This window comes from Tachypleus tridentatus, chromosome 4, assembly GCF_004210375.1.
Source record: "Tachypleus tridentatus isolate NWPU-2018 chromosome 4, ASM421037v1, whole genome shotgun sequence".
Lineage (NCBI taxonomy): Eukaryota > Metazoa > Arthropoda > Merostomata > Xiphosura > Limulidae > Tachypleus > Tachypleus tridentatus.
Window position 1 is genome coordinate 23,948,235 of NC_134828.1, and position 25,338 is coordinate 23,973,572.

The 25,338-nt window shown below is 37.7% G+C and overlaps 1 protein-coding gene across 3 annotated transcripts in view; it reads right to left on the reverse strand.

The window, feature by feature from the left end:
• LOC143248684 (protein limb expression 1 homolog) overlaps positions 1-25,338 on the reverse strand; it is a 75,793-nt gene that overhangs the window by 39,385 nt on the left and 11,070 nt on the right. The window contains exon 1 of one of the 3 annotated variants that reach the window (XM_076497296.1): positions 9,665-10,191. The exons of the other annotated variants lie outside the window; for them this stretch is intronic. Coding sequence (XP_076353411.1) covers positions 9,665-9,809 — 145 coding nt within the window. The 5' untranslated portion in view covers positions 9,810-10,191. Of the gene's footprint in view, positions 1-9,664; positions 10,192-25,338 lie in introns of those variants that run through there. 3 annotated transcript variants of the gene reach the window in all.

Genomic DNA, 25,338 nt, shown 5'->3' on the forward strand with positions numbered 1-25,338 from the left:
GCCAGCTATCATAGATAACCCTTGAGTAGGTTTGCACAAATATCTGAAAAACAAAAAGAGTTAATAATCCCAAACAGTGAATCAGTCCAAGAAAATCACAATTATTATGTTCTGTTTTAATCAGTACATATAAAACAGTAAACAAAAAAAAAATCAGAAAATAACATTTCATGAAACATAAGCATTTAAAATATTTTTTAACAAATGTTTAATATTTTTAAACAGGCATTTAATTAGAAGTATAAATGTATGATTAATCAGACATTAATTAGGAGTTCAAGTCTGAACATTTAACAGTGAAAAACTTGTTCTAAGATAATAAGGTGTTGGTGAGGTTGTTTTAAGTAACAATTTCAGGCCCTTATTATGAATGAAGTCTGGTCAATCAGTCCAAATATTATCTCTTAAAGAATCTGACCAAGCAAGTCAGGCAGCTCTTCCTAACATATATAAACATTTATTTGATATTACTATCTGTGTGGAATCTGGTTTATTCTATATGACTATTTGCGTGAAATCTGGTTTCGACTGTATAACTTTCTGTGTGGAATCTAGTTTATTCTATATGACTATCTGTGTGGAATCTGGTTTATTCTGTATGACTATCTGTGTGGAACCTGGTTTATTCTATATGACTATGTGTGTGGAACCTGGTTTATTCTATATAACTGTGTGTGTGGAACCTGGTTTATTCTATATGACTATTTGCGTGAAATCTGGTTTCGACTGTATAACTTTCTGTGTGGAATCTGGTTTTGACTATATAACTTTCTGTGTGGAATCTAGTTTATTCTATATGACTATCTGTGTGGAATCTGGTTTATTCTGTATGACTATCTGTGTGGAACCTGGTTTATTCTATATGACTATCTGTGTGGAATCTGGTTTATTCTGTATGACTATCTGTGTGGAACCTGGTTTATTCTATATGACTATGTGTGTGGAACCTGGTTTATTCTATATAACTGTGTGTGTGGAACCTGGTTTATTCTATATGATTATGTGTGTGGAACCTGGTTTATTCTATATGACTATGTGTGTGGAACCTGGTTTATTCTATATGACTATATGTGTGGAACCTGGTTTATTCTATATAACTGTGTGTGTTGGACCTGGTTTATTCTATATGACTGTGTGTGGAACCTGGTTCAGTCTAAATGACTATCTGGATTACTCTGTAAGACTAAATTATTACTTTAAAGTAGAATAGGGATATTCAAAAAATTACAGCAACAAGATAATTAGCTTAAAGTGAAAATACAGTTGTTAACAAACAAGCTTAAGTATTGAAACCTTGTGTTAACATTATTTTCTACACGACAAATTCCCATTTTGACTCTTCTAAATATTACAGTTTTAAGACGTGGATGAAGGCAAATAAACCTAAAGGCTATGATATGCAATGTGCATGTAACAACGTTGCTCAGGTTACAATACACCCATTTTTTTTTTTTGTAGAGTCTCTGAACAATATTTAATACTAATAAAGAAAAAGAAACGAACAAGCCCTATTATGAACCACAGCCATGATTCATGATATTAATCTAAGAATGTGAAACAATTTCTATAATAAAATCCAAATCAGAAAGGAAATAGCATTTGATATATTAAATAGTATATTGAATACTGTTAAAAATGGAATTTGTTCAGCAGTATATTGCGAGCTAAAACTTTGTTTGTTGAGGTTAAAATCCGTGTACTCTTTTAATATATATATACCGAGCAATATAAACACTGAGTGGCATTTTACAAGAATGCGCGTGCAGTATTCCACTAAGAGAACTTATAACTTCAGTGAAGATTGTATTGGTATTGGATTTGATATGGATTATTTAAGTGGAGTTTTTGTGGTGGATTTCAGCACAGAGGCCGAAACGTCTTCCATCTTAAGGTAGGTGCTACCAATGAAAAGATCAGTGCCACTAGGCCTTATTAGATAGACCGAAACGTTATCAGTGCCTAAAATTGGAAAGGTATACATTTTAATATTATTATCAAGGTTTGTTCTTTATGTTAGCACCCTAACACGGATAAACTATATAAATCGACTCACTGTGGGGTACAAAACAAGTTAACTTCTTGTCATTCGTGTATATTTTCGTTTTGTGTGCATGGAAATCGCCAACAGTGTGTAGCAGGTTCTATGTAGCAAGTAGACGACAACAAAGTGGTTATGCTAACCAGGTGTAGGTTATTTACCTAAGGGGCGAAATCCCCCCTCCCTCCTTCTCCACTGTAGGTGACAGCATCTCCTACTTGAACTAGTCGAGTAACTACTTTAAAGCGAAGTAGGTAAGCCTGAATAACAAGTTAGGACTACCTACGTAGCTCACAGTTAGAATGTTCTACAAACCGCTGTAGCGACAGGAAGACCAGGACTGGCAAGTTTTTTTTGTTTTTTTATCACCGCCGTTAAGTGAAACGTGTTCATCCCCTCTCTGCCCCCAGGATACAGTTTCTTTTTTTTTTTTTAACACTGAATTTAGTAATGCCTAGCTTTAAAACTTGAAAATATTTCGAAGTAATGGAACCTGAAATAATGGAACATGAAAAACTATAAACTGGGAACTGAACGAAAAAAAGAATTTGAAACAGTTACAGGAAAATTACAAATGGTTGACAAAAAAATGAAAACACTAACGTCCACGAGCAGTGACAGATATAACATAAATTATCAAGTACTTTGGTAACAAACACAGCTGTGGAATACAAGTTATGATATCAGAACATGTTTAAAAGGTTTGAAAGAGATTTAAGCCTATATAACAACGATAAAAATGTTTGTGATGACAGAGACAGTGAAAAACGTCAAATTACAGTGGTTATAACAAGAAACTGTAACAATGTCTTGAAAAATAGCAGTATTATAGTGAAGAAAAACGACCCTGTTGGCGAATAATAATGCCTTTAGTTAAATTATTAAAAGAATAAATACAGTGCTTACAAATCGACAGCAAATAAACGTACAATTTGAAACATGTAGTATAGCCCCCCACACTCCCCACAAAAAAACTTCATTGAACTTATAAATACCTTGTTTTCAATGTATCATTATATTAGTATAATGTTTTTCTCATATTCTAATACATAATATTCATCACGTGTGTTTGTGTAATAATAATAATGCCATATTTAAATAGAAAATTCGGTAACTTCCGTCTGGTATTGGCGTTTGAGACGTCCATTATTCTATTCGTTCCCTGATGGGACAGCGGAAAGTCTACGGATTTTCAACGCTAAAATCAGGTGTTCTGTTCTCCTCGGTGGACACAGCAGATAGCCTGATGTGGCTTTGCTGTAGAAACACACGCACGTTACTCTGTTCGAAGCACGCCTCCTTCAACGATCAAATATTAGGTTTAGATACAATATGTAATATTCAGAATTTTTGCCAGTCAATTACTTCTTGGTATGGCCCGGCACGGCCAAACGCGTTAAGGCGTGCGACTCGTAATCTGAGGGTCGCGGGTTCGCATCCCCGTCGCGCCAAACATGCTCGTCCTTTCAGCCGTGGGGGCATTATAATGTGACGGTCAATCCCACTATTCGTTGGTAAAAGAGTAGCCCAAGAGTTGGCGGTGGGTGGTGATGACTAGTTGCCTTCCCTTTAGTCTTACACTGCTAAATTAGGGACGGCTAGCGCAGATAGCCCTCGAGTAGCTTTGTGCGAAATTCAAAACAAAAACAAATTTCTTGGCATGTTTTCAACTTTTTCAGTATATTTCTGCCAATTTTGACAACGGATAAAAATTCTTATTGTTTTATATCCTGTCTGTGTGACATTTTAGAAGCTCTGTTTCTGAAGGTGAGTGAAAGATAAATAATACCTGCTATATGTTATTTTAAAAGGAGAGAGACGTTGGGAGAATAAGTATGTTTTATTTTTTCAAGGCCAGGCCATACATATCAACATCACGCGCTTAAACCGTGGTGTGTGGTTGAACGTTCGTCTGTCTCCCGTTTAAAAGCTGTGCACACAGACAAATCTCAACATTCACTTTTAAAATGACGGTTGAACAGATATGAATAATTTTGATACCAAACTGTATTTCTTAAGTAGGATATTCTACATTAAATTGTTGGTAATTAATCACACTATTATTTGCATTTCAAATTGTGATGTAACTTAAATAATAAAAATGTAGATTTACCATATGTTATAGTTGAGCGGCTCTTTGTGTGTTTGTTTGTGAATTTCGCACAAAGCTACTCGAGGGCTATCTGTGCTAGCCGTCCCAAATTTTGTAGTGTAAGACTAGAGGGAAGGCAGCTAGTCATCACCACCCACCGCTAACTCTTGGGCTACTCTTTTACCAACGAATAGTGGGGTTGACCGTCACATTATAACGCCCTCACGGCTGAAAAGGCGAGCATGTTTGGCGCGACGGGGATGCGAACCTGCGACCCTCAGACTACACGAGTCGCACACCTTAACACGCTTGGCCATGCCGGGTCAGAGCGGCTCTTAGCATGACTGAAATGTTCAACATTACCTTTCGCAATGGACGGAACAGGCAATTCAAAACTTTGGATCCGAGTGAAACCAAGAGTTCAAAACAATCAACATTTTTAAAGCCCATGAAATGATTTAAATTAATAGAATAACTTTAACTCTTCCTATGACTGGGGACGGGTACTTTTGCTTATCACTGGATAAAATACTGTTGGTGCTATGCTCTGTTTAAATTTTTAGTGACAACAGAAGTTGAACAACAAAGTTGCACGTAAATAAACCGGAGAATCTTAAACCATAAGGTTTAGTAAAGTGTTTCACTTTGAGTAGAAAGAAGAAAATGATTTATTTTTAAGTTGTCTGTGTCTGATGTTTAGCGTATCGGGCAACATATCCGAAAATCCAAAGACCAAAATTAAAATATTCTGCTAGACTCTGGCCTCACTCGTAATCGTAAGCGCATTATAAGAGGGAAACCGTCAACTCGATCGATTCATAGTAGCAGCCATGTAAAAGGCGAGTCCTTCTTCTTTTGGTCAGTAGTTTGAAGTTAAGGACAATTGTGCTTGAGCCAAAACGTTTCTGGCCTGGTCGTTTTGTTCATAAGTCTCAAAATAGTACGTTTAAATTGAAAATACTACTAAAACAAGACAAACATCAATTCTGGTTTTTGTTTGTAACCTCTTGGTAAAACGATAAAGAAATAATCCTTTAGTCGAGGACTAGAGAGGTCACGAATGAACCTTCCATGCCTTGTCGATGCCACCAGGCGGCGTCACTGTTGAAATTCGCTGTCAGTTATATTTCTATACTTTCGCTGTATTACATATAGAACTTGTGACAATGGGCGCCGCAAAGGAAAATGTTGAATTTCAGTTTAGTAATGATAACTTATTTGACATACGTATGCACCAAGCAAAATCATCACGCGCTTACACAATAGTTGTTGCATTACTGTGAAACGAACTTAAAAACATAAACATGGAAACTACGATGTCCTGTATGTGTTTTTGTCTGGCAGTAACAGAAGCCTAAAAGGCACTTTTCTCAAAACAGCCACTTGTATATGTAGATAAGTTAGGCCTAACATGGAAAAGCTTTTAGGGTTTTTGTATGCATTATAGTTCAATAAGAAAAAGATGAATTAGTCCTCTCTGTCTCTACAGGAATGTTAAAAGGACAAGATTAGCTTTTATTTTTTCCGATAAGGAAACTCTATATATATTTGAGGTAAAGTGTATCCAATTTAATTTAACGTGATTTATTTATTTATTCGTATCTTCAGACTTCACATTAAATGAGAGTTTCCCATAGCGCAGTTTGTTGACTTATTTTTTAAAAACTAATCGTACTTCATTTAATTGTGGAAAATATTTCTCCTCATGTCAACGGTTGCTGCTAATAAGTCAACATACGTGACAAGAAAATGAAGACGGGACTGTTGTTTCGAACCTTAAGCAAAAAACAAATACGGCAAGCTAAAGCTATCGTCAAGAAAGAGCTGACATCCGTATGACAGAAGTAATGCTGCCAATAACATACACGCCAGGGGTGTTTAAATACACAAGTCTGTCACGTGCATAGATGAAGGACAGGGCTAAGTTAAATGCTCCGTGTTCAGGTTAGCTTTTGTAAAGTTAAAATCTTAAACAAATATAGTGACGTCAAGTTTTTCTTTGTTAAATGGAAGGGTCAAGGAACTCGTAAGTTAAATCAACTAGATCAATATTAACTATCAATCAATGTGTTTTAGTTTTTCAATATTTACCGAATATTCTTGAAAGGAAATAAAGCAGGATCAAAAAACGACCCTAAACCAGAAGAAATGAAAACTGACATTTAATTTTTTAATTTTGTAAAAAAAAAAACGACAAAAAATTAAGCAAGGGCTATCTGCGCTAGCCGTCCGTAATTTAGTAGTAAAAGCCAAGTAAGTAGTAAAGCCAGTTAGCGATCACCTCCCATCGCCAACTTTTGGGCTACTTTTTTACCAATGAATAGTGGACTTGACCGTAACATTATAACGGCCCCATTTTTAGAGTGACGGAGATTCGAATCCATGACTCTCAGATTGCGAGTCATGCGCTCCTAGTCATTTGACCATGTCGGGCCGAACTAACAGGCAAGTACATTACCAAATTTATAGCAAAAGAAACAAGATCTTCCAGTGGCACAGCGGAATGTCTGTGGACTTCCAACGATATACACCGGGTTTCGATACCCGTAGTGGGAATAGCACAGATAGCCAGTTGTGTAGCTTTGTGCTTAACTACAAACAAACAGGAAACAAGAAATGCGTACACGATCAAGGAGAAGGGAGTAAAACGAACATTATATTCATCAATCAAGAGAGAGAGAACCAACAAACAAGAAACTCACCAGAAGAGTTCAACCCTCGGTCCGTAATATTTTGTTGTTGTTTTTTATATTATTTTTCAAATAACCAGCCTTAAATTCTACAGAACTTCTTACACTGACAAATGGAGGTCTAGGTGTCAATATCCTTTTTTTTTTTTATCACAATTCATCCTCGAAATTTGACTGTTCCTCAATAACTCAGTCTGTTACCATTATAACGAAAGAAACTGACCTTCAGTTTGATCTTGACTTATGTTCGCCAGAAAATATATAATCAGTCCTTGTAATTGAAAAAAAAATTCGAGTTACGTGGTTAACATTTGATCTACATTCATCACAAGTCAAACACTTAGTTTTTCCGGGACACTTAGCCTTCTTTTTTTTTACTGGATCCAAATAGAACGAAACGTTTAGAGTGATGCCGAAGAAGTGGGGGGATGTCCCCTAACAAAACATATGTATTTACTTTTTTATATATATTTTTATTGAAATAAATGCTTTTAAGGAGTGAGTAAATGGGAAAGCAAAGTTTTTTTTTTTTAAATAAAGGCTTTTAGAACAAAGTGATAGTTTTCTGGGGTTCTCGTCGTCTTTAACCGTTCCTTCGGTGGGGGTATTTATAAAGGACTACATTTACAGTACATCACGTTACACTTGTGTGGTGCCACATATAAAGAGTTTTTTGGTCGTTTCAAGGTTCGGGAAAAGTGTCAATTTAACAAATGCCTAAGACGCAGTGATGTGCTGATGTTTCTGGAAAGTATTTTCTCTCGTGTATTGGCACACGTGTAGTTACTGGAGAAGTGCTATACATTCGTAGTGAACGAGCTGAAACAGCTAAAGATCTGTAATTGGTCTTTAGCATACGTGTGGTTACTGGGCAAGTGCCGTATATCCGTAACGAATACGTTGAAACAGCTAAAACAATAACCAATGTTTCTGTAAATACTAAGAACGATAAACCAGTCATAATAAGCACATTTCTGTTTACATATCTTTTAAACGTTGAGTACCCCGCTGATACAGCGGTAAGTCTACGGATCTACAACGCTAAAATCAGGGGTTCGATTCCCTTCGGTGGACTCAGCAGACAGCCCTAAGTGGTTTTGCTATAGGAAAATGCACACATTTAAACGCTGATCAATAGTCAGGCTTGTATCATGCAACTTGTGTTCCAGGCCGACGAGAGTGAACAATGAGAGAGACACTGGTATCCCTGCTAGAAGGATCCAGTCCTTAATGGATTTGGAAGATTTGAAAAAGTTTAGATGGCAATGAACAAGTTCAAATAGAACTTTTATCGAGGAAAGTTGTTGCTGTGTTATTTTTCCAACAAAATTAGATGCCCGGCATGGCCAGGTGGTTAAGGCACTCGACTCATAAGCCGAGGGTCCCGGATTCGAATCCCCGTCACACCAAATGATGCTTGCCCTTTCAGCCGTCGGGGCGTTATAATGTGATGGTTAATCCCACTATTAGTTGTTAAAAGAGTAGCCCAAGCGGTGGGTGGGTGGGTGGGTGGTGATGACTAGCTGCCGTCCCTCTAGTCTTACACTGCTAAATTAGGGACGGCTAGCACGTATAGTCCTCGTGTAGGTTTGCGCGAAATTAAAAAAGAAAAAAAAAATTAGAAGTAAACATCGTGAAAAACAATAGCTGATAAAAAGAATGAATAAGATTCCGTATAAACTCTACGGTACAACATTTTTTATTGCGCTAGAAATAAACTGGTAAATGAAATATTACAATTCGAGAGTAAGAAATTGTTTGTTTTGAATTTCGCGCAAAGCTACTCGAGGGCTATCTGCGCTAGCCGTCCCTAATTTAGCAGTAAGACTAGAGGGAAAGCAGATAGTCATCACCACTCACCGCTAACTCTTGGGCTACTCTTTTACCAACGAACAGTGGGATTGACCGTCACATTATAACGCCCCCACAGCTGAAATGGCGAGCATGTTTGGTGCGACCGGGATTCGAACCCGCGACTATCGGATTACGAGTCGAACGCCTTAACACGCTTGGCCATGTGAGAAATGGTACCCATATATAACACACCGTTAAAGTAATAACAGTTTCTCACTACAATCCGTATTGTTCACTGTTAATATAAAGAAAACGTTTCATTCTAGAACCCGTTAAAGTGAAATGGTTTGTCTACAACTAGTATTATTTTATCCGTTAAAGTAAACCATTTTGTTTCCTATTGTTTCCTGTTATTATAAAAAGGTTTCTACTCAACAACGTTAAAGTGAAATATTTCTCTTCAATCCGTATTGTTCTCTATTAAAGTAAAAAAGTTTCATTCCATAACCTGTATTGTTTTACCACAGGATTAAAATCTCTACGTGTTAACTTTATAAGCCCCGAAACTTATCGTTTGAAATCCATGGGTGGACATTAAATAATCGTAGAGGGTATTTTCAATGCAGTCTCGTCAAATAGTGTTAACAGGTTATTTTTACAGTGCGAATTTTTTTACTGAATCACGTGAAAAACCATAACGAGCCCACAGAGTTACGACAAAGTTATCGCAAACATAAACGAAATAAGATGAGTTGATTCCCGAAACAATAATGCTCCAATAACCGAGTAACAAAAGTCACGTGACAACAACATCAACGCTTTTCACGTGGCGACGTGAAAATGACATCACTATATAAGCAGTTAAAGTATATTTGCATACTTGTGGACATCTTGAATACGAAAGTGCAAAAACCTGTTAGTATAAGTACTAAGTAAAAACTCACCGGTATGAATTTTAATGGAATTATAGCTGTTTTTGCCAAAGGAGTCGGAAAAACACAACCAGTATTAGAAAGGTCAATTTATTAGTAAGTTGTTTGAAAACTGTACCTTTTCGTCGCCGTAATTTGGTCCATATCTGGTGGTAGGTGAATAAGGAATGGTTGTTGTTGTTCGACAAGTCCTGGATAGCCCATAAGAGCAGTGCAGTAGTTGAGGCTGAGCTGTCATTTCTGTTGTTGGTCACTTTGGCCATGGTGATACCCTGATCACTTCATGAGCCCTCAATGGAACTTCTAAAGCTCGCTTGGCTGCGCGATCAGGTTAGAGAGACAAAGAGAACGAGCCACGATACAACTGAGCAGTGCTGTGGTTGACGCTTCACTAATTCTTTACGACGACGGTTGATTTCCTTTCCCTTTGCGGCCTCCCAGATCTGAGGGGTGGGGGAACGGCTTCTAGCCCGTTAAATGTCTGGCGCAGCCTAGCCCGGGTTGAGGTAATGATACGAGCCCAGTAGGGCAGCCTATTCTCTGGGCCAAAGGCTATGTGCCGACTATCCCCGCCTCCCTAGGAGGTCATGAGATAAACTATACACTTGCCGAATACCATACACCCTCACCAGATGAGATAATGTTCGATAACGTTCCTAGCGTGTTCCTCTATACAACACGAACACCTAACGAATATACTATATGTTTTTGCCTTCAGCATTTCTCTCTATCACCTGCTACAAGAAGTGTTAAGTTGAACACATAGGTGGACAGTTCCGGTTGTTTTTGTTACTGGATGTGAACACGCAGAATAATGTAATAAGCACGTGTTTTGCTTAGTTTTACGTTTACTCGAGATAAATTATGCACATAAACTATACATGGTTTAATCAAAAGAGGTTAAATATATAACCTTATCTTTCGTTCGTGCAAAGATGCTTCTTGAGCTTGGAACTAAGAGATAAAGGTTAATTTGGCTCTGTAGTTGCTGATTAAATTATGTTGATACAATACACATATTGTTTGTCTAGTAATTTCACTCCAGTTCATATAAAATGGCAAATGTAGAAAATGATTGTGTAACATTATTTTTGAATGTCCAAAATGTAAAGATTGGTTTTGTTTGTTTTGAATTTCGCGCAAAGCTACTCGAGGGCTATCTGCGCTAGCCCTCCCTAATTTTACAGTGTCAGACTAGAGGGAAGGCAACTAGTCATCACCACCCATTAACAAATCTTGCTCGGGCTACTCTTTAACCAACGAATAGTGGGATTGATCGTCACAGTATAACGCTCCCACGGCTGAAAGGGCGAGTATGTTTGGTTCGACAGGGATTTGAACCCGCGACCATCGGATTACGAGTCGGCTGTTTTAACCACCTGGCCATGCCGGGCCCTTAAAGATTGGTCATTTCAACTAGCTTCAAGAGATTCGAAGGGATGGTATTTCCAGTCTTAACAGGAACCAGTTTTATGCCAGTCATTCTATACGTTTTCGTCTTCGGACCATTTGGTGGGACAAAAGACCCTGCAGACCACCTACCAGTTCTACCCCACCTGTCTGTTCTCTTGTAGGGTTTCGGCCGTGGCGTTGCGCGTCAGTGACTTGCACTTTGGACCAACCTGCAGACCACCTGGAGGACTCTCTCACACCACCAATGGCCGGTGGACCGCAGTTTCAAAACCATTGCCTTATGGGCAAACAGCTTAGTCTCTGACTCTTTTAAGTTTAAGTATAGCCATCCTTAATTTAGAAATACTAAACAGCCAGACAATAATACTAGTAGAATTGGACGTTATAATTATAACGTTTCCACCGCTGTAACTATTAAACGTTTTCAACAACGTATTCTGATTCGACCTTTGGGAACGCAGCCCACCACTCTACCTATTAGGCTGCACGCTGATTAGTTTAAAAGTGGAATTCAAGGCGCGGGAGTATCTTGCGCTGATGGGTTGTATACAGGGAATTCTTGGTAATATGTAGCAAGATATACTCACGAATGAATGAAAACTGGCATAACATTCAAAAGATGTTCAAGTTTGTTTGTTTTTTTATCAAAGAGCACGTGGAACAAGCTGGTAACTTCACAAAATGCGTTTGTTTTGTTTTTAATTGAGCACAAAGCTATACAATGGGCTATCAATACTCTGCCCACCACGGGCATCGAAAACCGGTTTCTAGAGTTGCAAGTCCGTGGAGATACCGCTGTGCCACTAGAGGGCCACAAAACATGTTATACCATGGGTCAGTATCACAGTTATACCGGGAGGGCGATTGGAGACATGTTAATTTAATATATACTTATCACTTGTACTTGTGTTTGATCATCGGGTAAAATCACCAAAACTAGTTTTGTATTGGTAATCCGATCTGTAACCCTGGTTACATCGTTGGTAAACACAGAGAAGTTGTTTTACAGAGTAGCATACAGTAAGTGCTTCAAAAGCGTCATGACTAGTTTGATCAGTCACGCGACAGGTTACATCCTAAGTCAATTGTCTTGGCACACTACTCGATGCAAGAATATTGTTTCCATTGATATGACCTATGTAGTCTAAAGAAAATGAACGTATAATACATTGTTAACAAAAAGCTACCTGGATTGGAATCGATATAAACGTGGAGCAGAACTAATAAAACACTGACGTCTAGTATTTGACCACATTTATTTTTCCAACATGTGTGTATGTATATCAGTCGATTAAGCATTTTATTCCTATATATATAGAAAATATAAAGATGATTCTAGATCCAAAATAATTAAACATGCAAAGAGATTGTTTTTTTCCGGAAGTAAAACAGCTGGATTGAAAATTGAATTTTTACCATTAAGCCTAACGCGATTTAAATACACACTCCTTGCATGTAATTATTTAGTCTCAAATATTTTTAACTTAAAAGTATAACTACATATATGAAAGAGTGACGACTGTGGTTTTTAACGAGGGCTAAAATCATAAACACTGCTTGCGAATCAACTGCAATCATGTCGGTATTTTCTTCTCTATTAAGAAGTGTCTTTTTCGGCAGAGTCCTCTAGTGATGGTTTTCCAAAATATGAATAAATAAAAGGCAACTTTAACTTTGTAATTTACAGCCTGTTTTATGTTGTAGTTTTAACAGTCATAAGAAAGAAAAACCTCTCTCCATTCAGTAATGATTATAAACTAAGAATCTGAAAATATTTATAGAAAATTCAACAAAACATCACGTTATATAGTTATAATAGCCCAAGAATTAATGATAGGTGTTGTTGACTGGCTGCTTTTCTTGTCTATCAGTTGAAAGCTAGGGGTAGCTGTAGCAGCTTTATTTTGACTGATATCAGAAGAAGCACGTTTTAGCCAAATATTTTTATTGGGCTTTGATGAGGAAATTTTTCCCCATTAATCGAATGGACAGATTTTAAGTGTGAGGCGTGATATATTTTGCGTTTACGGGTTTCGAACCATGAACAAGCTAACCACTAGGCGACACTCACCCAAAACGAATAACAGACGTTTATATTCTCCTTACAACAATATTAATGGATTATTCACATTTTATAATTTTACAAAGTGCATTATGGGAAAACGATTTGAAATATGAAAGTAGCAAGGCAATCACAGCCAAGATGAGGTCACCTGGAACTTTATATATCAGAACTACAATTTATTTTTGTTTAGCGGTTCTTTCGGGAAAATTGAATATTTTTGAGAAGGGCACATATAACAGCCCTTTAAGATGCGAAATAATCATACACACAGGTTATAAAATGTTTTGGATCGATAATTTAGAATTTCTAAGATAGTAATATCCCGTTTACTTAATGGCATTGGAAATCAAATTAATATGGATCAACTTGGGGTATCAGAACCATCTAGAAAGACATCTACCATACCCCTGCCAGAGTAAGCAAAGTATGTCGTATTGAAACAGCTGATTATCCGCGAACACAAAGGGCAGCTGTAAAAATCTGTCCACGCACACCGTGCAACAGAACGCAACAGTAAAAATGTTTCTCTGTAAATAAGTATAGATTCACCAAGATAAGGATTCCATTACTACCTCACGTTCAATATTTCAAGTAATTGGAGAATAAAACGAGTATTCATGCTATTACATACGAAGTCATATTAGTCAAGTCGTCAGGTGCAATGCCTATGGGTTTTTGGGCAAGTTGCTTGAAAACCGTCGTCCTCGATCAGTATATCGTGGAAACCCAGCAGGGAAGAGTGGCTTGCATTCGAAAAGATAATCTCAAGACAGAACTTTTTGCAGCACAAGCAGTGCTGCAGGGCTACTGTCAAGATGCATTATCGTTAAACAGAGCAAGACATGATGAAGCTCCAAAATTGATTTCGTACAATGTACTCAACCCTCCGTAATAGCAAATAATATAAAAATTACACTATGTGTAAGGCTCTGTTAGAATATTAAATAATGAAACCAATACGTTAATTTATTTTCAAAATCCTACTTAGCGGTTTAAATAGCGATACGTTTTCTGTCGGTAGATGATTTGAGCGTTCATTTGCAATATGAGGGTCGCGGGCTCGAATCCCAGCATCACCAAACATGCTCGCGATTTTAGTCGTAGAGGCATAATAATGTGACAGTCAATCCCATTATTTGTTGGTAAAAGAGTAGCCTAACAGCTGCCTTCCCTCTAGTCTTTCACTGCTAAATTACGGACGGCTAATGCAAATAACCCTTGTGAGGCTTTGCGCAAAATTCAAACAAACAAACTAAATTTCCGATTGTTCAACGTTCTGCGCCACCTATATACTAATAAATAATGTGCTGGTGACAGAACCAAGCGATTTTGTCTCGATTTGAGTTATTTCTATCTCAAGTTTTGGTATATCACGAGAATTAATTTGTTGTACTCAAATGTCCAGTTTACCGAGTTATGTTTGTAAAAGTTGAATATGTGGCTCCTTATGAATGTGGGCTAATGTCTAAACTTGGACTTATGCTCAAAAGCTACTCAAAAAGAGTAGCTTAAAAATTTTAGTATCAAAAATAAAGTATTTTAGTTTTACAATAAATAAATGATTAGATGCCAAAACATTTCGGAAGTCGATGAAGAAACAATAACAACGTATTTCGAGTTTGGATATGGGTATCGTTCATACGGTACAGCATATATATATATATATATATATATATATATTTTTTTGTTTAATAACAGTTATCAGATATGTGACACATTTCTGACTCTACTTTAAACGATGACGACAGATATCTAGTTAGAAGTAACAATAAAAGCGCCACCTGGAAATATACAACTCGTTAATTCAATCACATTTCATGTACCATTCGATACATAGTTAATACGGCTGGCGCCGTAAAGTACCACCCTCTTCCCTCCAACGTATACTATGAACTACAAAAAAACAACAAAAAACTTATATTACCCATCTAAACTTGATTTGTGTTGACGTGACTCTCAGACTGTGGTAACACTTCATCCACCAATCACGTAATGCATTGGTCCGCCCATCTACTCACCCCCTGCAATCAAACTAGAGCTTTCTACAGACGGAAGCTAAGTTGATGTTTTTGAGTTGTTAAAATGCCTCTAAGGTTAAATTTGCCTATATTATTCCTTAGGCGTACCTTACTGGACAATAGAAAAATATACGTTTCTTTTAGTTCAAAGTGACACAATGAGCTATCCGAGTTTTGTCCGTAGAGAGGATCGAATCCGCATTTTAACGTTAAAAGTCTTTGGATTATGGCTGAGCCATCAGGGAACAGAGAACAATTTTTCCTTGTTTTGAATTTTGCGCAAAGCTATATAAGGTCTATGTGAGCTAGCAGTTCCTAATTTAGCAATGAAAGACACCTAGTCATCACCACCCACCGCTAACTCTTGGGCTACTCTCTCACCAACGAATAGAGGGATTGATCGACAAATTATAGCGCCCCTACGGCGGAAAGAGCGAAGTTATTTGGTATAACGGGGATTCGAACTCATATAGCCTGTAGATAGCGAGTCGAGCGCGCTAATTTACTGGCTATGCCGGGTCACATAAAGAATAATAGTTTACTTAGTAATAACAGCGAAACTATGAGTTTTCATAATAAATTGTTTGCTTGCAATAGTTATTTTATTTTTACCTCCCCCCAATTTTAAATGTTTAAATCGTCACGTAAATATTTTCCAGTGAAATGTAAGTTAAATCCATAATAACAAAGTCCTGCCTGAACATTAACGTTTAGCTTATCAGTTCTATTTTAAAGATTCCATTTGAAAATACACACTCATGGTGACAACTTGTGTAAATGGAAGTTTTGCGTGAAGGTTTTTTTTTTTCACCAAGAGTGTTTCCCCTGAACAAACTAGGCTGCAATATTCAACACTAACCCAACGTCACGCGAAATCCTGCTCGTGACTCCAATTACCGTGGTCCACAAGGGTGATCTTATCATCACCGACAAAACTTCCAAGGTCTGCGGCAGAAGGGGAAAGACCCACACCATAGGCCATTAACCTATCGCAGGGAAAAGTTATCGGGCGGCCTGACAAAAAAAAACCCAAAACACACACACACACACACACAACCCATTATCCAAGTAAGATGTCTGTCGGTGTGACCATACTTCGGCCATGAAGTTGCTACAACTGCTGTCACCTGCTGGGTGTAATGGACTGACACCTTGAAAGGTAACGGTGGATAACTTACTTTGAAAAATGGACGTTACAGGTGACTGACCTCTACGTTTAAGTCCACGGGCTATTCTTTCCTTCCGGCTTGATAATTTAACAGCATCAGTGATAAATGTCTTCTGAATTGTGAACGACAAGTTTACAGCTTCCCTACTTTATTTGCTTCATTTTTAAACGAAAAACAAATTATATCTTGAAATACGTTGTGTGTTTTTTTTTCCATTCTCAACGAGAAATTACTCAAAAACTGTTTCCATTAGCTTGTTTGTCCAGTACAAAGAAATAAAAAAGTCCCTCATTGCATACTAACAGTTAACCAAGCTATCCGTAGCAAAAATGTAAGGTTAACACGACATTATTGCTAGCTGTATTTTAAAGAATGAAATTTGGTTGTTTGATAGAGGGAGCGTATCATTATGATGACGTCAGGGTCCAGTAACTTCAACCAGTATTTAGAAAAGGTTAAATTACGTATAAATATAAGCAGGCAGTTCAAGAAGTATTCATTTAGTAGCGGTATTAGTTATCACGTATATTCAATTGCTTTATCGATTAGCCGTGGAACTATATATGCAAAAACGGCTCGTTTGGGTTGAGAAAATATTTTACATAGAAGAGCGAACAACGTTTCGACCTTTCTAGGTCATCTTCAGGTTGACAAAAATAGTTTGCAACTGACCGTTGCCGGACACATGTCTTATGGACGGGAGTATAAACGGGTATAGGATTGTAGGGGGCGTTGCAATTGAATGATAGGTTATTAATTAGTATAGGCCAAACGTCCAATTAAAACGCCCCTGCAATCCCGTACCCGTCTATACTTTCGTCTATAAGACATATGTGCGGCAACGGTCAGTTGCAAACTCTCTTTGTTAACCTCAAGATAAACTAGGAAGGTCGAAACGTTATTCTCTGCTTATCAATAAAAGTATTAATACCCACATCAGCTGTTCTGAAATACACTTAAGTTTTTACAAGAAAAAATGTTAAAGTAAAAGGTGTAAAAAATAGACACTGTCGAAGAAGTTCATTTTCATAATCCTCAAGCAAATCACCAAAAAAAAAAAAATCCGTTAAAAATGCTTTAGAGGTATTTTCTTCTTGTTGTTGTCAAATATAACCGCAAATGTAATTGATAAGTATCTAATAAGTTCGTTTATGTGTTTGTTTCTCTTATAGCAAAGCCACAACAGGCTATCTGTTGTGTCCACCGAAGGGAATCGAACATCTAATTTTAGCGTTTTAAATGCGAAGACTTACTGCTGTCTTAACGAGGGATTCTAATAAGTAACAACTGAAAACTAATGACATTGTTCAATAAAAGTATTATTATAAACCCATAATACAACTATATTGTTGTCATTTAAAGTTGCCATCCAATAGAACAGTGGCATGTCTACAGACTTATAATGACAGAAACCGAGTTTTGATACCGTTGGTAGGAAAAACACAGATAGCCTATTGTGTAGCTTTCTGCTTAATTGCAAACAAACGAACAAACAAGCGTTTAAAGAAGACCCTCAAAGTAAAGTTTGGTTGCTAAGGTGCTAGGGATACAATTGATGTCCCCCCCCTGCTCTTATAAGAGTTGTAAGATTTTGTTGTGGCTTTTGCCCGTGATTCTTGGTAGGCATTCAGACAATTCCAAGTTATTTTTATACGAAATGTTCAGAATTTTCCTTTTTTTTTGTCAGCGTTTCAAAAAGAAACAGCTATTATAAAAGAAGCATCTCTTGTTCGTTCGCAGTAACATTTATATTAAAATGTTGCGTAACTAAAATGCGCAAAAAACAACAACAATGATATGCGTCATAAAGTTCTTAAAAATCAGAGATAAATAAAAGGCAGCGAAGTACAGATGGAACTGATAGATGGATTGTGGTATCAGAGAAGCACTAGCTACTATAACTGCTGTCTAAACTTGAGACATTTGTCTGGGAGGTGGTTGTAGGAGTCTCGGTGTAAGTCAAGTCCAAATACAACAACTGGCATCATGACCTAGAGTAGCTCTTGAAGCGTGACAGTCATCTCTCACAGACAAGAAGGTCTGATGGATAGTTGCCCTTCCTCTAGTTTCTCAGAGAGATCAGTACAGACGGTCTTTGAAAACAAAAAGAAAATGTGATTATTCTCATGAATATTACTGCAATTACATACACGGACATTGGCCTGAAAGTGGTCAGAGTAAGTTGAGGATATTTTGACCTTCATGCAGTAATTTATAATAATACACCATCTACCAGTATGGAGGAAGATGTCCAATGCGCTTGCACCTCCCAGATGTATGTGACTTACACTCTGATAAAGATAACGAAACGAAATGGTCATCTTGCACCTTTTCGCTAATGTCCGGTTAGGGTTAAACCAATGCGGTTTCTGTACCTTTTCGCTAATGTCCGAAAACAAATGTGATTTCTGTTATAACTTGGCTTTTATCAAAATATGCCCAAACTGTAACTCTCATTGTCAAATATTTCTGAAGATGTATGCCACAAATCAAGTTTCCAGGATTACTTTCAACAAGCTTGACTGACCTCCCAGTTCGGCCACCTCGCTCTACCAACCACTTTATTATCTACACCTGTGAAGAAACATAATGAATATTTTGTTTCAGTTAGTGCGAGATTTCGAGACAGAAGTTTTGTCAAAACGTTACCATGGTCATTGGGTTTTGAAACATAAGATATCAGCATGGATGGTACACTGCGATTTCCAGTTTCAATACGAAAAGTTGTTTAGTATTGATGTCTGTGTGATTTCTAGTAACAAACTTTGCTGTAAATAAACAAAACCTTCTGTCTCCTTATACAAATAGAGGAAGCAGGATCGTACATGTTCGAAATTCATGTCAGTTGTTGCAGAACTGGTGATACCTGTTATTCGAGTTTTGGTGTATTAGCAAATATCTGAACCAGTTAGCGAGAAAATAGTGTGTTTAGTTGAAGTTGTTCCGACCTGTTCGTTACCGATGAAGAAAGATATTTACATTTTTAGCACGTTAGCCTACGTTTCTGGCTGTAACACTGAAATTCTAGGGTTAGTAATGTGAGAGAATTCTGGCGCTTTAATTCTAGTCAATTAAGAAATTACAGGTTATTCTTATTAGACAGTTATTTTAACCCCAGAAATATCAACGGGGTTCATTCCCTATCGACTTTTGAAATAAGGGTTTTTAAAGTTACTAAATCACCAAATTGCTTATACGTGGGTCCACGACTTTATTGGTTACAGAGCCCCCAGTAACACTTTTTTTTTTTTTTGTCGGCACTTTAAACTAAATATTTGTTTTCGAACTTCGAGCAAAGCTACTCATCTTAGCTGTCCCTAATTTTGAAATGATACACTAGAGGGAATGTCATTCGTTACCACCACCCACCGCCAACTCTGGAACTACTTTTTACCCATGAATAGTGAGATTGACGGGGATGCTATAACGTCCCCCACGAAGAAATTCGAAACCACGGCCCTCAGATTAATAACCGAATACCCTAACCACCAGGTCATACTAAGTCTGTACTGAATGTTGTAACAGGGAAAACTGAATAAAACATGTATTTCGATAAAAGGAAGTTCTTTAAATTAAAGCTATGCCCTATTTAAGAGGAATGAAGCAAACGATATAGGCTGTATGTGTATTGTTCTTAAATAGGTAGGGGTTGCTGTGTTTACCTTCATCCTACGATTGGTACATAATTTATGTAGCGAACAAGGTGGTCCCGATATGGCCAAGCATGTTAAGGCGTGCGACTCGTAATCTGAGGGTCGCGGGTTCGCGCCCGCGTCGCGCTAAACATGCTCGCTCTCCCAGCCGTGGGGGCGTTATAATGTGACGGTTAATCCCACTTTTCGTTGGTAAAAGAGTAGCCCAACAGTTGGCGGTGGGTGGTAATGACTAGCTGCCTTCCCTCTAGTCTTACACTGCTAAATTAGGGACGGCTAGCACAGATAGCCCTCGAGTAGCTTTGTGCGAAATTTAAAAACAAACAAATAAATCGAACAGATTACATTTTTAATATGGTGGGAGGTAAAGAGATACACCACAAGCTTCAGCCTGTGTCCAAACTAATACTTTTGACAAACAATGCTTTGCAACCAGTGAATTATTAATACCATGCGGAATGTGGGTTGGAAAGATACGGGGAAATAAATAGTAAGACTTGCGTGTTAACACTACAAACAATAAGGGGCCTGGCATAGCCATGTGGTTAAGGCACTCTACTCGTAATCTGACGGTCGAGGGTTCGAAACTCCATCACATCTAACATGCTCGCCCTTTCAGCCGTGGGAGTGTTATAATTTGACGTGCAATCCCACTATTTGTTGGTAAAAGAGTAGTCCAATAGTTGGCTGCGGGTGGTAATGACTCTCTGTCTCATACTGCTAAATGTGGGACGGCTAGCGCAGATAGTCCTCGTGTAGCTTTGCGCGAAATTCAAAAGAAACAAACAAACTGTAAGTTGTTAAGTAAGCTTCTCTGTAAAGCAGTGAGAAACAAGACCTTTAACATAAGGTTGGCTCAAAGATTAAGGAGATATAATTATTTTAGTTGTTATATTTTTTTCGTAGTTTTTCTTTTAGAAGTTTTTATGTAACTGCTTTTGGGGCTATTATTGAAGAGACCTTTCTATGCTTGTCTTAGATAAGATAATCGCTGTTTATTGTTTTCCAAAACAGGACTTCCTTGTTTTATGGGATTGTCTCTGTTTAATTTTCGAATTGTTGGGTGAGAACAGGATAATCGCCAATTAGTTACTAAGTGTTGAATTTAAGGTTATCATAGGATAATCACTGTTTTTGTTTGTTTTTCTCCAGTGCTGGGTTTAAGAATATTAAGGGATCGTCACTCGTTCTACACTCCAAATTCTAGGTTTATAAATATTACAGGATAATCAGCGGTTACCCTAATGTTAAATTTAAAATGTTAATCTCTATTTGTTTTCTCCCATTGCAATATTTAGTATTTTAACACATTTGATATTTTCCTAAACGCTGAGTCAGAAGTCTTGTTCTTGGATATAAGTACCTTGAAACAGAAACTGTTTTGTTTTTTTTACATTTAGTTTAAAACATGCCGTGATACATGTTTTATCGTCCCTCAAAATGATAATAGTGAGATATATAATTGGGGGGGGGGAGACATTATAGATAACCGTTTACTGATATTATAATTGTAACTCTGAAAATACCGAGAGATATCTTCTATTTTTGGTTCTAGGCACGATTAGGTTCTCTTAATTGATTCTTAAGGATGGTTCTAGGTTTAATGAGATATGTCTTTTGTTGTTGGGTCTGGGCACGATTAGAGACGTTTACTAACTTCTTAAGGCTTAATGAGACACATCTTCTGTTGTTGGTTCTAGGCTTAATGAGACACATCTTCTGTTGTTGGTTCTAGGCTTAATGAGACACATCTTCTATTGTTGGTTCTAGGCTTAATGAGACATCTTCTATTGTTGGTTCTAGGCTTAATGAGACACATCTTCTATTGTTGGTTCTAGGCTTAATGAGACACATCTTCTGTTGTTGGTTCTAGGCTTAATGAGACACAATTTCTATTGTTGGTTCTAGGCACGATCAGAGACACTCACTAAATTCTTAAGGCTGGTTCTAGGCTTAATAAGATATATCTTTGTTGTTGGTTGTAGGAACGATTAGAAATACTCACTAAATTCTTAAGGCTGGTTCTAGGCTTAATGAGATATATCTTTTGTTGTTGGTTGTAGGAACGATTAGAAATACTCACTAAATTCTTAAGGCTGGTTCTAGGCTTAATGAGATATATCTTTTGTTGTTGGTTGTAGGAACGATCAGAGACACTCACTAAATTCTCAAGGCTGGTTCTAATTTTAATTAGACATATTTTCTGTTGTTGGTTCTAGGAACAATTAGACACATTCACTAAATTAATTAATAGGACTGATTCTAGGATTGACGAGAGGTATTTCCAGTCCCTGCACGTTGTAAAGATTTATCTCCAAAACGCTGGCCAGTTTTGATAAAGCTACAAGACTGTTTGGTTTAGGTGAGTTGGTAAGCAAGTTTCTTGTAAAGTAGTGAGAAACAAGACTTCTAATAGTGTCCCCCTTAACATAAGAGGACGAAAAACTACAGAAATTTTCAAAAACAGACGAAAGTACCAAAGAGGTAGTTAGTGGTAATACCGTTGATACCTGTTCACAGAATCCTTGACGCCCGTAACAGTAATGTGATGCAAAGTCTGATCTTAGGACCGAAAATACCATTAACGTCAAAGATATTAAACTGATGACCTGATGGAGTGATCGTGGAGGTTTTTCGTGGTTTGCCTGTTACACATAATTCAGGGTAATTATTATTAATTGTTTTTTTGCAGTTTTTCCTCTAGGAGGTTTTAGATAATTCAACTTTCTTGTTGATTTTAGCACAAATTATACAAAAAGCTGTTTGTTTTCTGACTGCAGCGGTGAAACGAACCGCGAATTTTGCCATTGAAAAGATTTTATCGGTAGAAGGTAAAATTAACTGAACGAGTGCACTAGTTGGTTCTGTTCTGTATTGTTGCATTTGAAGCCCTAACGCTAACTTGTAACATTTAGTTAATTTAGTTAATCTGCAGTTTATGTGGATCTTGTAAAACATACTGGTTTCAAAAATTATTTGGATAGTTATATTTCTGAAACTGACCTAAACTTTCTTTCTCATTGGGCCCAGGCGTGGCACCACTTAAGCGTAGGAGGGTTCAGAGTTCAAGACGCGATGTTACTAAACACGTCAAGTACTTTCAGCTAAAAGTGACAGCCACTGTTACTACTTGGATCAAAGAACTGGACAAAGTCTTTGTGATGGCAGATACTGCTGGCTGACTGTATTCCTTCTGCTATGGTGTTCATAATAGGGACAGCTACTCCTGAACCCTATAGGGTTCTTTGGGCTTGCCCTTTCTGTTTAGTTCTGCTGATATTTTTTGTTGTTGTTGACAAAACATCTTTAAAGAGGCGTATTAACATCAGTACAAGACACACTTTTATCATTTTACCACCAGTACTAGATACACAGTCGGCCCGGCATGGCCAGGTGAGTTAAGGCGTTCGACTCGTAATCCGAGGATCGCGGGTTCGAATCACCGTTGCACCAAACATGCTTGCCCTTTCAGCCGTGGGAGTGTTATAATGTGACGGTCAGTCCCACTATTTGTTGGTAAAAGAGTAGCCCAAAAGAGTTGGCGGTGGGTGGCGATGACTAGCTGCCTTCTCTCTAGTCTTACACTGATAAATTAGGGACGGCTGGCACAGATAGCCCTCGAGTAGCTTTGTGCGAAATTCCAAACCAAATAAACATCTACACAGTTAGAAATTCAAAAAATATGCTGTTTACAAAATGTTTTCTTTGTCAGCTGCATACTTGCCACGTAGTGGTAACTTACAAAATCGATAAACAATAAAGACCAAGTCGCCCTAATTATGTGTATGTAAGCAGAGATAATTAGTTCCGAGCAGCTTTTAATTTATAAAAATAAAATAGTTCAAAAAATGGCACTGTTTCCTGCCCACCCTAAGAAACGTCGATCACTTACTTGACTCAGGTTTCTTTGTTTTGAATTTCGTGCAAAGCTACACGAGGGCTATCTGAGCTAGCCGTCCCTAATTTAGGAGTGTAAGACTAGAGGGTAGGCAGCTAGTCATCACCACCAAACGCCAACTCTTGGGCTACTCTTTTACCAACTAATAGTGGGACTGACCGTAACATAATAACGCCTATACGGCCTATAAGGATGGACATGTTCGGTGTGGCGGGGATTCGAACCCAGGACCTTGAGAGTAAGAGTCGATCACCCTAACCATCTGGCCACGCCTGGCCATTGGAAGAGTGGTAGTTTGAAGAATAAAGAGGAAGACACAATGTTTCGTAGCTAAATTCGTTGAGCATTTGGAGAGTCATTTGAGCAACGTGTGGCTCAGCATTACTATGAAGCAATGTTTATCCTCTTCGACTGTCTAATATTATCATTTTTTTTCACCCAACTTTCTATGCACTTCTTCCAGTTCTTGACAGCAAACATCCGCAGTGATATTTTGGTCCTGGTTGAGCAAGCTGTAATGAATGATACAGACCACCATACAGTGACCATAATCTTCTATTGGTGCAACTTTGGTTTTGGGAAGTGTTTTGGAGCCTCGTTACGGTTGATTCATAACGCAGATCCCTTTCAGTTGCCCTAAAGGGTACTACTTTTCGTGGCAGTTGAAAATTCGATCAAGAAATGGGTCATTTATGTTGTACAAAATCAGCAAAGAGCACAGTTCGAAATGGCAATTTTTCTGATTTTTACTAAGTTCATGTGGAATCCATTTGTCGAGTTGTTTCACTTTTCCAATTACCTGGAGATGGTCTGAAATTGTGGAAATGCTAATATCCACTTCTTGTGCCATTTCTCGAAGAGGTTGGAGCGGATTTCATTCCACTAATGCTTTTTGTTGTTTGTTTTCAACAGTAGAAGGAAATTCTTTGCCTTTCTTATCTTTAAGACTCACATTTCCATTACGAAATATTTGGAGCCAACGCTGTACTGTACGTTTAGAGGTGGTTCCTTAGCTCCATGCTTGGTTGGTATTGCGAACTGCATTATGACCAAGTTTGAATTCAAGCAAAAAATAATGCGCACATTTTCTTTTTCCATCATTAATTGTAAGGGCCTGAAATATTGGATATAAAGTTTTATGATATAATAAAGACACTACTGGATAGAAGAAACTTAAGTCTTTCAATGATATATATATAGGAAGTCGTAAAAAAAAAAAAGACAGGTTTCTTATCCTTATAAAAAATTAAAATTTTAACATAAAATCCTCCATTATTTTTCGATTCAAGTATTTTGGGAACTGTCCAGATAGAATATTCGGCGCCTGATCAGTGGTAGTGGTTTTTTTCGGGACACTCCCGTTTCTCTCCACAACTTATTCCCGGGCATTGGATTCACAGATTCCAGCCACCTTGGTAGACCATATGTTCAACAAAGACTGTTTGAATATTAGAATATCACTGAAGGGTAAATTAACAGGGAACAAGAATGGATCAGGGCCTTCTCGGACTTCAGGGTGCTTCGTTCCGTCATTCATTTCTTTTCTGTCTCTCTCACGCACACACCTTCAGTATAT